This window comes from Protopterus annectens, chromosome 10.part0, assembly GCF_019279795.1.
Source record: "Protopterus annectens isolate FY-2018-M chromosome 10.part0, PAN1.0, whole genome shotgun sequence".
Taxonomy (NCBI): domain Eukaryota; kingdom Metazoa; phylum Chordata; order Ceratodontiformes; family Protopteridae; genus Protopterus; species Protopterus annectens.
This window is the reverse complement of record NC_056744.1, coordinates 482,596,856-482,615,205: the sequence shown is the minus strand read 5'-3', so window position 1 is coordinate 482,615,205 and position 18,350 is coordinate 482,596,856. Positions and strand designations below refer to the sequence as shown.

The following is an 18,350-nucleotide window of genomic DNA, read 5'->3' as shown; positions in this document are numbered from 1 at the left end:
ACTCCCCTTTTGAAGACTCTGATGCAGAGGAATCTATTCATAGGTTCATACTAGGCTATCTGCCCTAGGGCATTTATAAGCCTAGCCAGAGTGTGTGTGGCTTTCACCACCCCTTAGGATGAGAATACTATACCCATTAGTTTGCTGTGCCTCTGTCCAGCAGTGATACAGAGATGATTCCCGGGGTAAACCTACGATCTCCCATCCACTCGTCAAGATTTCTCTTGAACAGAGTCAGTGATGGGCTCTGCCTCACATGGACTGGGATTCTATTCCATAGTGTAGGGAGTCTCTGGGTGATGAATCTGTCCCTCCAGCACGTCCTATTTATATCCGTGTTGAGGTTTAAGTCTCTTGCTCTCGTGGCTCTGGTGGATTTGGATTTTTTGAGGTGGAGCATGTCCATTAATTCCGGGTTGGACATGGTCTTGTATGTCAGGCACAGATCACCTCTGAGCAGACGGTATGCGACTGAATAGAGCTGGAGTTTCTTCAGTTGGGCATCGTATGACATATGTTTGAGCCCCTTTATCCTTTTGGTGAGGAACTTTTGGGGTCTTTCCAACTGCTGCAGGTGTCGGGTAAGGTACATTCCGAATGGGGCGTTGTACTCGATCATTGGTCTGATAAGTGAAGAGTACAGGGGTACAATGACCTCTCCTGATCTGGATGTGAATCCCTTCATGATCAGGTGGGCAACGTAGAAGGTCTTCCTAACCACTTTGGCAATGTGAGTGTCAAAAGAGAGGTTGCTGTCAACTTGGGTCCCCAGGTCCCTGATAACTTCTTCCGTGTTTAATGGATTACCACCTATGTGGTAATTAGGGGTTACCTTGGTTTTCCCAAAGGGTATGACTATACATTTTTTAGCATTTAGCTTAAGGCCATGGCTCTGGCACCAGTTATCCATTTCTATGAGACCTTTCTGGAGGATGTCTGTGTCTGATGGAGTGTCAATTATGGTGCCCAGTTTGCAGTCATCTGCAAATTTTGTCAGCCACAATCCCCCTATGTTTGCCTGCACTTCAGAAAAATAAATGCCGAACAAGAGGGGGCCCAGGACTGAGCCCTGTGGGACACCGCTCGTGACCGGCTTAGAGTCTGACATGGCACCAGCAACTCTAACCCTGTGTGTTCTGTCCTTGAGCCAGTTTGCAACCCATCTTGTGACATATGGGTTTACATCTAAGCTGGTGAGCTTTTCTATGATGCCCGAGTGGGGTATTGTGTCGAATGCTTTTGCTAGGTCAAGGTAGGCTTTGTGAACTGCCTTACCCTCATCAATGGCCTTAGTGACTGTTTCAAAAAGTCGACCAAGTTCAAGAGGCAGGATCTGCCCTTGACAAAGCCAAATTGGGTAGGATCCAGTGTCTGTAGGTCCCCAATGTCTTTATTTATGAGTTCCATTATGATCCTCTCCATAGCTTTGCAGACAAGGCTTGTCAAGCTTATGGGGCGGTAATTTCCAGGGTCTGTAGAAGCACCGCCTTTGTGGAGTGGGATCACAGTTGCCGTATACCATTCTTTGGGTACGTATCCTCTAGTAAGGCTAAGATTAAACAGCAGCCTTATGTGTGGGTTTAGTTCCTCATTGAGTTCGTGTAGCACACAGCCGGGGACACCGTCCGGTCCCATTGATGCTGTGTTTTTGCTTTAGAGAGAGCAGCTCTCACCTGGGCATCTGAGATGTTTGGAAGGCTAGACTCTGGTGGGATAGATATTTCTCCTTTTGGGGGAGAGGGGAGAAATTTGCACTGAACCTGTCTGCCAGTATGTTGGCAATGTCTGTGGGTTCAGTGATTTTTTATCATTTTGGACTAATTCTGAGCATATCTGGGAGTTTCCACCCAGGTTTCTAACATAGCTAAAGAAGGCTTTATGATTGTCTTTTGTGTCATTAGCGATTTTTCTCTCAAAGTTGGCCTTGGATGATTTTATGAGTGATCGTAGTTTTTGCTAGTATTGATCAGAGATGCCTTCCCATTTAGGATTTTGCTCTGTCATGTAGTAGCTTTCTCCTCTTGTTGTAGAGTTTGTTTATGGCTGGATTCCACCAGACCGGCCTGCCTTTTGTGGAAAAGGTCTTGATTTTATTAGGGATTGCTTGATCCATACATTCCTGGAGGTGCTCGTAGAAGGCATTTGTAAGGGTTTCAGCAGCGTGGGTTGTGGTTTCCACTGGCTCGGGGCCTTGAAGGATACCACTCCAGTCTTAAGAAGTGTGAAGTTTGCTTTTGAGAAGTTCTTCACTGTGGTCTTTTTGCTGGGGTGGGGCGGGATGTGGATCTCCAGTGAGATTAATTTATGGTCTGATCTCACCAATGAGGGATATACTTCCAGTGTGGAGCATTTTGTCCCCATGTTTGTGATGATCAGGTCTAGTATATTTTCTCCTCTTGTGGGAATGGTGACTAGTTGTTCCATAGCATTTGAGTTTATGAACTCAAGGAACCTTTGGGCTAGGGTGTTGGGGCTTGAGTAATGTTCCCAGTCTATGTTTGGGTAGTTGAAGTCACCCAATATGATGGTGTTTGGAGAGACATTTATACTCTCCAGTGTCTTCAGGAAGGCTGTGTGGGTTTCCTGACTTTGAGAAGGTGGTCTGTAGCATGTTACAAACTGTAGGGCAGTTTTACCTATGGTTAATTGCACCTGGATGGTCTCCGATGCTTTGTGCGTTGCCACTAACATGGAGGTGTGGGTATCCTTTATGAATATGGATACTCCCCCTCCTTTTGTAGTTCGGTCCGGATTTTGGGGCCGGAACGCATGATATGAGGTATAACCTGATAGTGCTGGGGTGCTCTCAGGAGCCTTGAACCAGGTTTCAGTCACAGCACAAACATCGATGTTCTCCATACTGAGGAGGGCTTCGAGGGTGTGCATCTTGAGGTTTAGACTTCTGGCATTGAGCAGTATTACCCTTAGTTTTTCTCCATTTTTGTTTTCTAGGGCGGTAGGTTTATCATTTGAGCCTTGCCTAAAAAGGCACTATGGGGTGGCAAGAGCCTTTGCCAATATCCGGAAGCCCAGGGTGACAGGTGCAAGCCGTCCCTTGCGAAGCAGCGTGGCTTGTCAAGCATGTCATCCCAGGCAGACAGACATTGGATCCCCTTAGAATGACACCAGTAATTAAGCCAATTATTAAAGCTGATCATTTTGTCTCTGTATTGTGGCATCATTCTTGGTGAGGGTAGGATACTGCTCAGGGTCAGGGTCATACCGGCCTGGGCTACATAATCTGAGAGCTCCTCTATGTCTCTTTTCATGTAGTCCAGGGAGGTACGTCTCAGGTCGTTCACACCGGCATGGACAATGACTGAGTCATACTTGTACTTGCTGTGGAGTGACCTGAGTGCTTGTGTTATGTGGCAGATTCTAGCGCCTGACAGGCAGCTAACTGTGATCTTTTCCTTGTTCAGTCTGGTGAGTGGGACGTCAGTGTGTCACCTATAACAAGTGTGTCTGGCATTGTGTTTGGCCTTAAGGGCTGTGACTGTTTAGCACACTGACTTTGAGAACTATGTGTTGCATGTCTTATGTCTTGAGGTGGCAGTTGCTTGGGTGTCTGCTTTGGAGGCCTCTGTAGTTTTGGTAGATTTTTGATCAGTGCCTCCGAGTATGTCTTTGTGTGTTTATGTGTTTGTTTTGCAGTTGTGATAGTTCTATGTGAAACTGGGTTGGTGGTGTGCGTGGTTTCCTTCTCCTCCTGTCTGGTCTTGCCATTCCTGAGTTGAGAGAGCTCAGCCTCCAGTTTGGCTATATAGTTGCATCTCTCACATGTATTTGTGTTTTGTGGGAGAAGGAGTGGGTTGTCTGTGTACATGAGGCAATTGTAACATTGCCTCAAGATGCCCAGATTCACCAGCTGAACAGGAGAGGACGCTAGCAACTGACCCTTCGACATGCTAGAAAAAGTGAAAAAGTTTGCTGTGTAACTGAGTCAGAAGGGACCTATAGGGAAATGGGTACTCAAGGGGATTCTAGGCTAATGTAGTACTTTGTTTAGTATACAAGTACTTTACCTATATAAAAATGCTTTAGGAGCAAGTGCTGAGCTATTGAGATAGAGAATAGACTGTTTAGATTGCAAGTAGAGAAGTTCTAAGGGAAAAATTGAAGAGCAGACTTTACAGAGCCAGAAATAGTTTAACCGGCGCTGCCCGATGGTGCTCTATGGGCAACTCCGCGCTAAATCATGCTAAAGCGGGCTTTATAGAAGGGGGTTGAAAAGACCTAGGAATTGACCCAAAATGGCCAATAGACTACAAGTTTCTGGCTGGAACCACTGCTCTAGGGACAAATAGGCTGCTCAGTGCTCCCCACTCCCACTGGTGAACAAAGAAGCTTCCCTTTATCCAAATAAGGATATGGAATAGCACAGGAACCAAGCCAAAGACCAGAGATCAGCAAACTCTGAAGACTGGACTATTCTAGTTCAGTAAGGTGGGAAAACAAGATTTTTTTTTTTTTTTTTTTTTTTTTTTACAGAAAACAGAGGAAAACAGACAGTAAATGCTATAAATGCTTTTAAACGGCTAGCGCACTTGAGTGTGTTAGCCTACAGTAAAATTGAAGCAAGATATAACTTTTTAAAAGTGCAAAACAGTTAATCAACACAAAAACAGTTTAAATAGAATGCAGAGCTGTATAAACAGGCGAAAAAGCAGTCGCTAAGCAGTAAATAATGAAAAAGCCAGAAAAAAATACTTAAATCAGGAAAAAGTCACTCTTTTGCTCTCTGCTGCTTGTAGAACTCTGCAGTACACCACAAGGAGCTGTGCTGAGTTGAATACAAGCGAAAAAGCGCGCTAAAGCGGGCTTTATTACAGGGGGCTGAAAAGAGCTAGGAACTGACCCAAAATGGCCAATAGACTACAAGTTTCTGGCTGGAAACCACTCCTCTAGGGACAAATAGGCCGCTCAGTGCTCCCCACTCCCACTGGTGAACAAAGACGCTTCCTTTTATCCAAATAAGGATATGGAATAGCACAGGAACCAAGACAAAGCCCAGAGATCAGCAAACTCTGAAGATTGGACTATTCTAGTTCAGTAAGGCGGGAAAACAAGATTTTTTTTTTTTTCTTTCTTTTTTGCAGAAAACAGAGGAAAAACAGACAGTAAATGCTTTTAAGCGGCTAGCGCACTTGAGTGTGTTAGCCTACAGGTAAAATTAAGCAACAACTAACTTTTTAAAAGTGCAAAACAGTTAATCAACACAAAAACAGTTTAAATAGAATGCAGAGCTGTATAAACAGGCTAAAATGCAGTCGCTAAGCAGTAAATAATCAAAAAAACAGAAAAAAATACTTAAATCAGTTATAGCAAATACAGTTATAACAAATGCTCTGAAATATACTGTTTATTTCCAAAATGTTTGAGAAGGACAGTCAGAACACAAGAAGGTTCAGGCGAAAGAGAAAAAAAAAAAAAAAGTTTTGTTTTACTTTTTGAAAGGGAAAAAGGAGGAACAGAAGGCCTTATCAAATGTTCTCTCTGTATTAAGCAGAATGAGCTGATGACACTAGACTGGGAGGTGTGTCACAGTAGGGGCGGGCAACTGCAAAGCCACCAAGTATGCCTACAAGACAGCAAGCACTACAGAGACAAATGAAAGTTTTTAAACAGATAAGGATTTGTGAAGATACTGAATAGACAAAGTGCTTTATATATATTAAATTGTAAAAGCAGTAATCTGTAAAAATAATCAAAAAAAATCAAGATGATACTTATATTTTGTAGCTCAGCTGCAGTCACAACTTCTCTAGTCTGCACTGTGTGCAAAAGACAGAAACTTTTTTTTTTTTTTTTTTTTACAAGAACACAAAAGAACCAGCCCCACTAGCCAAGAGATAATTACACAGAGGAGATGTTTCAGTTTACACAATAGCCTACCAGACAGCAAGCACTAGAGACAAATGAAAGTTTTTAAACAGATAAGGATTTGTGAAGATACTGAATAGACAAAGTGCTTTATATATATTAAATTGTAAAAACAGTAATCTGTAAAAATAATCAAAAAAAATCAAGATGATACTTATATTTTGTAGCTCAGCTGCAGTCACAACTTCTCTAGTCTGCACTGTGTGCAAAAGACAGAAACTTTTTTTTTTTTTACAAGAACACAAAAGAACCAGCCCCCACTAGAAACTTTTTTTTTTTTTTTTTTTTTACAAGAACACAAAAGAACCAGCCCCATTTGGTGAAACTCTGCATACCTTAAGGGAACACTTCCACTGGGAAGGCCAGGATTATTCAGATTCCAAGAAAAGGCTCAGGGAATTTCTTTTGTTACCCCAGCACAGGCCTCTGGCTATTCCTCCTGTCCTGGACATCCTAGATGATGTTTACTCTGAGGCCTGCCTTAACCCGGACTCTCTTCCTCCAGCTCCAGTTAAGCCTGACAGGTACTACAGGGTTCCTGACTCACACCAATTTCTATACAAAAGCCATGCTGCTGACCTAGAAACCATCTCACAGGGCCCAAGGGAGTTAAGGCCTCCATTGCCAAAAACCCATTGCCTTCTGAGAGAGATTCCAGATCCTTAGAAAGGTGGGGAAAAAATGTATATACCTCGGCTACGTTATCCATGAGGGCCTTAAACTGTCAGTTTCATATGCTAAAATACCAACAGTTTCTGTTATCTCAATTGAAAAGTAAAATGGCACAACCTGAACAACCAGACATGAAGGAGTTGCAGGATTTGATGTATAGTGCAGAACAAGTGGGTAAACATACCTTACAATGTGGTTTTGATGCTCTAGAGGCCTCATGTAGAGCTGCTGTTACAGGCTCAGTCATACGTAGGCATGCCTGGCTCAAGGAACAAGCCTTGCCTGATCATGTCAAAGCTAAATTACTAGATGCCCCTCTTCAAAAGGATGTACTATTTGGGGCAAATGCTGAGAAAGTATTACGAAAAATGGAGGAAAAGGCTAAATCAATGCAAACTGTGAAAGAATTTCTGCAGGTTCAACCCCCACGTTTTAGTAGAAATTGGCCTTCCAAAAAATGGTCCTTTCCTGCCACAGACAGACCCCAAAGAGGCAGATACAGGCGCCCGAGGGGCAGAGGGCAAACACAAGGCTCGTACAGAGGCAGACAATGGCAAGCTCCTACACAAAGAGGTGGTGAGGACAACTCGCAATCTTTCAGAAAGCAAAACCAATGACTTTCCCCTTTGCATGCCAACCAGGTCTCAAATGGCAGCCCCCTTAGGAGGAAAGCTGGCACTATTCTCAAAAAATTGGCATATTGTCACAAAGGACAAATGGATCCTGAACATTATAAACAGAGGCTACAAATTCCATTTTCATACCCTTCCAAAAATGAAAGGCATGCCAAACCTGCCACACAATCAAAGGGCAGAGGCACAAAAGCAAATTTCAGATCTTATAAACATGAAAGCTATTCAAGAGGTACCTACGCACGAACAAGGTCAAGGTTTTTATTCCAGGCTATTTTTGGTACCAAGGAAGGGAAAAGATTGGAGACCTATTTTGGACCTATCCATCCTAAACACATTTCTACTCGTACCAAAATTCAAGATGCTCACTCTACAGCAACTTCTTCCCATGCTGGGCAAGGAGTCTTGGCTGGTAACATTGGACCTCAAGGAGGCATACCTGCATGTCCCAATCAGACAAAATTGCAGAAGATACCTCAGATTTCTTGCAGGTTCAACCCATTATAATTCTCTGCATTGCCCTTTGGTTTATCTACTGCGCCCAGAGTATTCACGAAATGCCTGGCATCAGTAATTGCCTACTGCAGACTTCAAGGGATACAAATATACCCTTATTTGGACGACTGCCTGATCCAAGCGGACAGCAAGCACATACTTCTGAAACATCTGGCTTATGTAATAATGTTATTAAACTCTCTAGGATACACAGTCAACAAAGAGAAATCAAGACTAATACCCTCTCGGAAGATAATTTTCCTGGGTGCCAATTTGGACACAAACACCCAGATGGCCTACCTCACGCCAGAGAAGCAGGGGCAACTAATTCAATATTTCAGAACACTGGCAAATTGCACCAGGCTGACTGCAAGGAAAATCCTGCAGCCTCTGGGATTCATGGCATCTTGCATCTTACTAATCCCATGTGCAAAGCTGCATATGAGAAAACTACAATGGTACCTAAAAACATATGGTCTCAACACAGCCACAGTTTGGAAACAATAATACCACTAATTCCATGTCTGCAAAAGGAATTTCTGTGGTGGGCTCAAGCATGCCAAACAGACACAGGTCTTCCATTCAGCAAGCCTCAAGCAAATCAAGTCATCACAACAGACGCCTCGGACTACGCCTGGGGGGCGCACATGACAGACCGGTGCATTCAGGGCAAATGGACCCAAAAAGAAAAGCACCTTCACATCAATCAAAAAGAAATGCTAGCAGTGATAAATGCTATTACAGCTTTCAAGGACCTTCTACAATCAGGTCAGCTATTGATAAGAACAGACAACACCACAGTTATGTGGTACATAAACAAGCAGGCATTCTTATCCCCTATGCAGACTGGCCATGTCACTTTGGAACATGGCCATGGACTTACAAATGGAACTACAAGCACAGTACTTGCCAGGCAAGGAAAACACGCTGGCAGACAACCTAAGCAGGAATATGACAGATCCACACGAATGGAAGTTGCATCCAAAAGTTTTTACAGAAATAATCCAAGAATGGGGAAGGCCAGGCATAGATCTCTTTGCCTCCCACAAAAATCATCAATTGGCAAAATTCTGCTCAAGGATCTTCCATCCAAAGGCCTGGAGAGTGGACGCTCTCTCTTTCAGTTGGACATCAATGACAGTTTATGCTTTCCCACCTCTTCCTCTGCTGCCCAAAGTCCTATTGAAGACCAGAGCAGACAGACCACAGATGACCCTCATTGCTCCGGACTGGCCAAGGCAACACTGGTACCCACTCCTGAGGAGCCTGACGCATTCCCCACCATGGACCCTGCCCTCTAATGCCTCTTCTTCTGACTCAGCACAGCTTCAAAACTCTTCACAGTCAGCTGAAAACACTCAATCTAGCCGCATGGAAGATTCCTTAGCATCGCAGCAGGCCCTGCTCTCCAAGGAGGTGCAGGATGTCATTTTGGAGGCCAGAAGGCCATCAACTAGATAAGCTTACTCTGCAAAATGGAAACGTTTTTGTGTTTGGAATGAGAAAAAGGGCCAGTGCCCTGGAAAACTGAATTTACCTCAAATACTACAATATTTGGCTGAACTGCTAAGCAGTGGACTTTCGTTCTCCTCCATCAAAATCCATGCCTCAGCCATTTCTGCAGAATACAACACTGATCCACCTTTATTCTCTCACCCTCTATTAAGACAGTTCCTCAGAGGGGCTAAGAATTTAAGACCTCCAAGGAAACAACAAATACCTGCTTGGGATCTTAATTTCATTCTGGAAAAACTGACTTTGCCTCCTTTTGAACCAGCTGCCTCATCAGATTTACAATATTTGTCCTGGAAAACAGCTTTCCTACTGGCTATCACTTCAGCTCGTAGAGTTTCAGAACTACAGGCTCTTATGGCTGTCCAGCCTTTTATCATCTTCCATCAGGACAGAGTTTCATTACGTACCAACCCGTCCTTTATGCCTAAAGTGGTATCCAGGGTAGCTTTAAATCAGGCCATACATTTACCTACTTTTTATCCTAATCCTCAAAACAAAGGGGAGAGATTACTGCATTCCTTGGACATCCACAGACAACTGTGTTATTATTTGGATAGAACAAAACCTTTCAGAAAATCAGAACAGCTTTTTGTGGCTTATGCGGTTGGAGCTCAAGGAAAGTCAATATCCAAACAGACAATCTCAAAATGGATAGCCCACTGCATACGCTTTTGCTATTCCTTTCATGGCAAAACTGTACCTACAGGAATTAGAACTCATTCTACCAGGGCCACAGCCACCTCTGCAGCCTTTCTCAGAGGAGTTCCTACCAAGGATATTTTAGAAGCAGCCACTTGGAGTTCTGTGCATACCTTCTCTAAGCACTACAACCTACCATTATACTCCAAATCTAGAGCAGGTTTTGCCACTGCAGTCTTGCATGGCATTGTGGCTCCTCCTAGCTCCACCTAGTGCCTACCACCCCTTTCTTAGCTTTGGGATTCTACCCATCTGTTATGACTGCAGCTGTATGCACGATGAACATAGTACAGTTTTGTACCTACCATAAATGTAGATGTTCGAGTGCTAATACAGCTGCAGTCCAGGTTTCCCTCCCTCCTTCCCCTCTAGGGGTCTTCTTTTATGGTGTATTTGCTTGCAACTACTGGTCTTTGATTATATTGCATTGCATTTTCACATAATTTTATGTATTGCCTTCTTTCTAGGGGCACCTGACATCTGGGGCAAGAAAAACTGAAGAAAATGGCATTGGCTGATTTTTTTATACCCCTGTCGCACTGACGTCAGGGAAGAAGCGACGACAACCGACGCCGGACCTAGACTTTGGAATTCGGCCGACCGAGGACCCGCCTGACGGCAGGAGAACCCATCTGTTATGACTGCAGCTGTATTAGCACTCGAACATCTACATTTATGGTAGGTACAAAACTGTACTTTCTCACCTGTTATTTTTATTGATCAAGAGCTTCATTTGGAAGTTCTGACAGGAAAACTTGTTGATATTATAGATATCCTTCTGTATTACTGTTGTATTCTTTACATAAGGTATCTTCTGCCAAAGATAGCCCAACTTCCATTCAGTATACCAAAGTCTTTAGGTTTTATAGGCACTGTACGTCACACACATTCTCCCCACATAAGGCATAGGGCATAAAGGTGATGTGCAGATGCAAACACTCAGAACTTCTTTGATGCCAGTCCAAACATCGTTGTTGAACATTTGTCTGAATGTCTTTCTACCGTACTGGTTGCCAAGCCATCTTTAGATAAGTGCCCCATTGGGGTTTCTTTTTCTATATTGTATTGAACTTGTGTCCATACCATCCAAGAAGGCAAACTGTCAGTGTGGGAGGCAGATTCCCCATAAAGACCATCATGACCAGTGTTTTTTTGCTTAAGAGCTTTCTATGACCATATGTAGTGCTCCCTCTTTGTCCCTAAGACTCTTCATAGTCCCTTATCTTCCTTATCCATGTACCTTGAGAACCAATGACTTAAGCTGTTTGCCCGAGGTACTAATGCAGAATCCTTCTGCCCTGAGGGTCAGCCATCTAACAATAAAAAGGCTAAGCCTGATCCTGTTATTGTCCAGCCTTCCTCAGACATCTCTCTATAAGCTAGTGTGGGCCATGAGACCATCCAATGTTTGCCATGGATTCCTCTGCCATGACACTGTCAGATACCAGCATGGATATGAAGTCTCACATGTCCTCTGAGAATTTTCAGACTTCTGTTCTGGACATTGAGGGGGATCCTCGGATTATTATTTCCTAGGGAGATTCCTCAGATTTTTGGTAAGGGAAGAGATTCCAACTAGTATTATTGAATCTCGCCATGGGTCTGAACCACTGAAAGTCTTTCAGGGGGGACATCCTAGTCAAGAAAAAAACAATCTCTTGTTGTTAAAGATCCCCAGTGTAAATTGCAGGATTTTACTTAGGATCCAGTTAATGATTTAATGACCTTGAAGCCTCCTCAAGGGGTGTCTGCCCCTGTTCCTCCCTGGTTTTCCACCTCTGTTAAGAGTCCTAATGAATTGGATTCCTCAGAAGAGGACTTTGACTGTGGGAATTCCTTCCCCTATAGACTATGGTTCTGAGGAAGAGGATTCTTTGAGCCCAGACTCCCCCTTAGAATTATCCTTTGGATACTATTGCTTGTATAATTGAGTAATTTGATGGGATTGCTCCCAGGTCTTGGACATTCAAAAAAGATATTATGAGCTTTTACAGAGGGAGTCTCCTAAGTCATCTGCTGTTCCTCCTGTTTTAGCATCCATTTTAGACACTTTTTCTGCTGCCTCTGTGGCTCCTGATGAGTCTCATCTTCTGACTCCTGAGAAACCTGACAGGTTCTACAATGGTGCCTGAGGATTGTAAATATTCTTATAAGTGTCCTTCTGCTAATCCTTTAGTGCTGTGTTCCCTCTAACAAGCCTTCTAAGCTGTTGCCATCTACAAACTCCTTCCTTTAGTTAAGGATAGTTCAGCTATGGATAGTTTGAGTAATAAAAAGTATATACTGATGCCATCTTGTCTTTTAGGGCTTTTAATTACCAAACCCACATGACCAGGTATGTTTCGGCTCTTCTTTCTCTGATAGTTTCAGAGGTGTCTGACATTGATTCTGATGGGAAGGCTTCAGCTCTTTCCTTCCTTGGATCCTCTTCCCAGGTCAGCCTTCACTACATAAAATGCAGCTGTGATGCTGCTGCTGCTGATGCCTCCTCCAGGGCTGCTGCTTTTGGTTGTGTGATGAGGTGTTATTCTTGGCTATGTCAAAAGACTTTGATGATATTAAAGCCAAGCTTTTGGATGCCCCAGTGGAAAATACATTTTTTTTGGGACAGCTGCTGTTGACTTGTTTAAGGCCTTGCAGGAATTCAAACATATTTTTGTTTCTCCTATTCCCAATTTCCAGAGGAATTACCCTTATAAGTCTGCCATTGTCTGCAAACAGACTCACACACCTCCCAAATTTAAGGATCTAGGGGTAGTCCACCTGCTAAATCCACCCAGACTCCTTTGTCTCAGCAGGCTTCCTTTCAGGACAAGCCTGTCTCCATTTGACAGTTGGCCTTCTCTTCCCGTCAGCCAAGTCACTCATTTTCGGTTCTCTGCTTTGCCTCTTGGCCTTTCTACTGCTGCAAGGGTATTCACTAAATGCCTTGCTCCTGTCATTGCCTTTTGCAGACATAGAAGGATACTGGTTTTCCCCTACCTGGATGACTTGCTCATTTAGGTTTCCTCTCCCAGCAGTTTGTTGTGGGATTTCCAATTTACTACTTGTCTTTTACAAAGTCTGGGGCTCACCATAAACTTCAAAAAATCTGTTCTGATGCCCTCCCAGGGTCATATTTCCTCAGGTGCCAGCTTCAAACTCTTCCCATGTTGGCTTCTCTTCCTGCTCCAGAGGTTTAGCTTCTGACAGCCTTTTTCCAGTTTCTCCTTCCTCTGTCCTCTATCCTACCTTACAGGTAGGTAGTTTCTCCAGGTTCTGGTGTTTATATCCTCCACTATTCCTATGCTTCCTCTCACCAGACTCCATATGAGGAAGCTACACTGGTACCTCAAATTAGTGTGGCTTCATTATTGCCACTCTATGGAGTCTCTTGTTTTTCTTCTTCCTTGTCTCAGGCTCGAGTTTCATTGGTCGATTTAACTCTCTTTCAGTCCAGGGCTTCCCTTCCAGATTCCAATACTGTCTCAAGAACTGTGCACAGATATCTCAGATTTAGGGTGGGGGGCATCTTTTGGCTCTCTAAAGGTCCAGGGTATCTGACCACCTCATCAGAGATCAGATCATATCAGCATAAAAGAGATGAGAGCTCTGCGTCTGCCTGTGCAAACTTTTCATCCCCTTTTCCATCCCATTCCCCTCAAAGTCTTCATGGACAGTACCACCGTGATGTGGTACGTCAACAAGCAGGGGGCACAAAGTCCTATCTTCTTTGCAGATTAGCTTTTCAGGCTTGGGTTCTACCTGTTCAGTATCAAGTGACTCTTCAGGCAGTCTACACTCCTTCAGAGAACAATCAAGTGGCAGACTCATTGAGTAGGCTCAGCACATAGGCTCATGAATGGATGCTTCACAGAGATGCATTTCTGGACATAGTCCATCGGTGAATATTCCTCAGGAAGACCTTTTTTCCTCCCCTCTGAACAGACAATTTCCTGTTTTCTGTTCCAGAGTACCAAGTCATCTGGCTTGGAAAGTGGATGGCCCTGTCTTTTCCTTTGGTTGAAATGTTTCTGTACGCCTTTCCCCCACTTCCTCTGTTGCCTCAAATTCTGCACAAAATGAGGGAGGACTTTCCCAAAATCTAGCTGGTAACTCCCAGACAGCATTTGTTCCCCTTCTTTATCACTTGGCCAGGGATCATCACCACAAGTTACCTCATGGGTAATCCCAAGTAATAATTAAAGAACTGTGTTATGGAAACATTTCCACATATCTAGAAGTACTGAGATCCATAAACATATCTAGAAGTACTGAGATCCATAATACAAAGAGCATAATTTGAATCTTTCAGTCATGGTTTTTGTTCTTTGTTTTCCTGTGATTATAAGTGTTCTGTTTTTCTGAATGCATGAGGGAAAAAAGTTTGTTTTATTTCCCAAAAAAACAAAAATAGCAAAAAATAACAAAAGAATTCTGTTTTTTACCTTCCTGCCACAGGCAATCAGCTGTCATCATCTTCTGTCCTCATTCATTGCATCTGCTGGACCTGCATTAACTTTCCCTGGACTCTTACCAACCTACATACGGGAGGGCTGTTGAGGTGATTGAGGACAGTGTTGCAGCATCATACTACAAGTGGGGTGTGTGCCTTAATCCCCCTCCACTCTGTAACAGCTTTCTGAACTCCACAATTGTTGCCCTCATGTGGTGCATGCATACCTCCACTTATGTATAACCTCCCAGGCAAGCAGTATAGCCCTTGCATCATAGAGCTCACCAGGTTGTTACTACTGCAATTGCAATGAGTCTTACTGCCCCTCCAATGGATGGGTAAGCCAATATCAGGTGCTCACTTCCATTATCGCCCAGCCCAGTCCAGCCTCTCCAGAAGAACTCTGTGTTATTTTGTTTTATTTTGATACCTTTTTAAACTTGATTAGAAGCTCTTACTAGCAGATTAACTTGTTACACTTCAACTGACTATCTCTGCTTCATTTCACAGGTGCATGTGACTGCCGACACAACACTGCTGGCCTCAACTGTGAGAAATGTATTGATGGATATTATGGAGATCCCACTGCTGGGACACCGAATGACTGCAAACCTTGCCCTTGTCCTGAAGGTTCAAGTTGTGCTGTTGTTCCCAAGACAAAAGAAGTAGTGTGTACGAACTGCCCTACTGGCACCACTGGTAGGTCTGACATTCTGTTAAACTGAACACCTGTTATTAACTCCTTACGTTCGAGTGACACCTCTAGGTGCATCTGCAGTTAACTCCTACTGACACCTCTAGGCATCAAATCTTGCTTGTTCATATTTGCATCAATAATTTGAAAACCATGCTTTGCACAAGGTTTTAAAAGATTTCATCTTAAAGCTTACACAATGGCAAACTCATGATATTTGACATCTGTCTAGTGCAGGTAAAAAGATATTAGCTATTGTTTTTATAATATTAATTTATATAGATATAATTTTCATATTTTTTTCTAAATATCTGAACAATCAAGTAACACAAACAGAACTCCTTACCCTCATATGAAAGCTCACAGCTAGATGACTAAAATGCTGTCAGCAGTATGTGTGTAGCTTGAGTGGTTGCTGAGATATTGTAAATTGTTTACACAATATTACAAATGTAATAGTTATTGTGTTTAATGTAACTTAGAAAATTCAGTTTAAGACCTAGAACCTAAAGAATACTACCACTATAAAATAGTTTGTGCAGAAGGGTTTGCCATTTATACTTCTTTTATATAACCCCTATGGTTAGAGAGATATGAACATTTGTTTAAAATGCGAGGACATAACTTGATTATGTCAAATGGCTTAGGGTTCTCCCATTGGAAGTTACAGTGTAAACTTCCAATGCTCCATTGGAGTGAATGAGCTAATATGCTTTGCTCGAGCTCTTCATAAGAGCATGTTGAGTATTGCCAGCATGGGTACACTATGGAAAGATGAAGCATTGGTACAAGAAAACAGACATCACAAGATTTTAATTTTGAGTGCGTCAAAAATGATGACTCCTCAGGTTGACTGCTTGGTTAAGCATACAATGTACTGTGTACATGAAGATGCACACCTTCTTAAGATCAGATGATGCCTAAGCTGTGTAGCTAAAAACATCTGAACTTATTATAAGAGATGGTCCTGGATGTCAGGAGAGCATACTTAGAAAAATGGGATAGTACTTTGGAAAAGGTACAGTAAACAGGCATGGTGATGATATAGAAAAACAGTAGTGGTATATCTGTCATCACAGAAATTAAAAAACAAAAAGTCAAATGTACTGGTATCAGAAGGTAAGGATATATGTATAAAGTTTAGTTAGGAAGAAGGAAGTATAGGCGAGCAAGACAAGCTGTATTAAAAGTTGCTGAGTAAAACAGGACAAAGTAATCAGAGGGACAGCTGTCCAAACTGGGGAAAATGTGTGCTTTTTATTCAGGACTCTTGGTAAGAGTCATTATTTGCTGTTTAAAATGCAAAAGGGAGCAGAGAAACACATAAGAGAATGCAGAAAACAAAAGTTAATTGTGACTTTAATTGCTGGCTTAGTGACTGGTGTCATTCTAAGGGGATCAAAACTTTTTTTTCTCCCATAGTGCTGACTACCTACATAGCCATCCATAATCAAAATCATTTAAAAGTAGCACTGCTCAATACTAGAAGCTGTTGTTAAAAGTTGCAGTCCTTTCATGCACTCCTAACCCCTGAAAATGTAGCTACATGTGTAGTTACTGAAACATGGTTTCACAACAGCAAAAGTACCCCTGCAGAATGCCTAGCACTCCTCCAGATCCAACACTCAATTTAATGGTGCAGTTGGAAGGGGCATGTCTGTGTTTCTGGAAAAAAATGAATAATTCACCTCCAGACTCTTATTACAGGAAAATGACCTAGAACTCCTCTACACCCTTCTCGCAATAAAGAAAACCCAGTATCCAGTTGTAGCCAATTATCATGCCCCTCCATGACACCTGCAGTCTGAGTCATCACGCGAGATGTCTAAACAAATTGGTATCCCTCATTATCAAATCCAACGCTATCCTCTTGGATGATCTCCACTATCCCTTCATCAACTGGGAAACTTAAGCCACCACAAACAAGTATGCTCAAAGATTCCTGGACTTTGTTAATGCCATCTCCTTAGACCATCTACTCCAAATCCTGACAAAGGGCTGAAAAATATTGGACCTAGTTCTCATTGATACAGACTACATATGCTCTTCACCCGTAGTGACTAAATCACTGGTCATATCTGACCACCATGCATTAATACTTTGTGTCAGATGAAAAATAAAAACTTTGTCTTTAAAGACATCTCCAGAGCAAATGTTCTCCAGCCACCTGATGAAATTCAAACATAGGTTTCTAATCTCAGCCCTATGTGGCACTCTTCCATAAGTTTTTTCATACCTTCAAGCTTGCCTCGAGACTTCCATCCTGTAAGGCACAAATACAGTGCCAAGTTCAAGAACAAACCAGTTTGGTGGACTCCCACTGTAAAATAAACTGTATAATACAAGAAGAAACTCATAGTCTGGAAGAGCAAAATTAACATCTAATCAGCTGGAAGGGAACTCTGAAAGATCAACCAAGAGCTTAGAAGAAAAGCACAAATTGAGAATACCCGTAGTAAGCCAAACCACAGAACCTTTCTTCAGCTGTGTCAGAAACCTTAAAAGTAATACTCAGCAATGCTTTGAGTTGAACCAGAAAAACACAGCATACTCGTGCCATGAAAAATTGGCCAACTTAATAGTAAACAAATTCAGCCCAAACATTAATACTCTTTCCCTAAGCTTTCCACAGCAGATTAACATGACCACACCACCACCTCCCCTTCTCCTGCAGACAAGGTCTGAATGCTCTTTCCAAGGCTAAAGACACTAGCTCCATGCGTGCTAGTGTGTGTTCTTGTCAGCACCAAACATTGTCTAGCAAAGTAGTTGCTAAGCCCATGCAATCTCAGCCTCTATACTGGATTCGTGCCAGGGGTATGGAGTATAGATAACTGCTTGTAGTCTTCCCACTGCATAGAGGGGGACCTAATACTGATCCAGGTAATTATAGACTCCTAGGCCTCACCATATGTATTTGTAAGGCAATGGAGTGCTTAATTCTGAAATTTATTAATAAAGGCATAGGCATTCTTCATATTCTTGAGCCAGACTAGTTTTTGGTTTGATAAAGGCAGATTCTACCTCTTAAATACAGTTGACTCTTTTGAACAAATCACCAAGGCAGTAGACTCTGACATATCTGTGCACACTATATACGTAGACTTGGCCAAGGCCTGTAATACTATTCCACATTCTTGGATTATTGATAAGCTTCTCCAGTAAAAAGCAAATTCATGCATTACCTGCTGGATAGCAAACAAGCTCACCAACCGAACCCAGTTTGTTAGTGTTGAAGGCATGATCTCAATTAAAGAGTAGTTATCAGCGATGGTCCCAATGGATCGGTCCTGAGACCACTCCACTTTGGTATCTAGTGACCTCA

The 18,350-nt window shown here is 42.7% G+C and overlaps 1 protein-coding gene across 1 annotated transcript in view; it reads left to right on the top strand.

Annotated features, from left to right (window-relative positions):
• The window catches only part of LAMC1 (laminin subunit gamma 1), a gene marked incomplete in the record, with an annotated part of 2,174,645 nt that overhangs the window by 1,637,929 nt on the left and 518,366 nt on the right, over positions 1–18,350 (top strand). Inside the window, 1 exon segment of the mRNA XM_044085382.1 lies at positions 14,842–15,030. Coding sequence (XP_043941317.1) covers positions 14,842–15,030 — 189 coding nt within the window.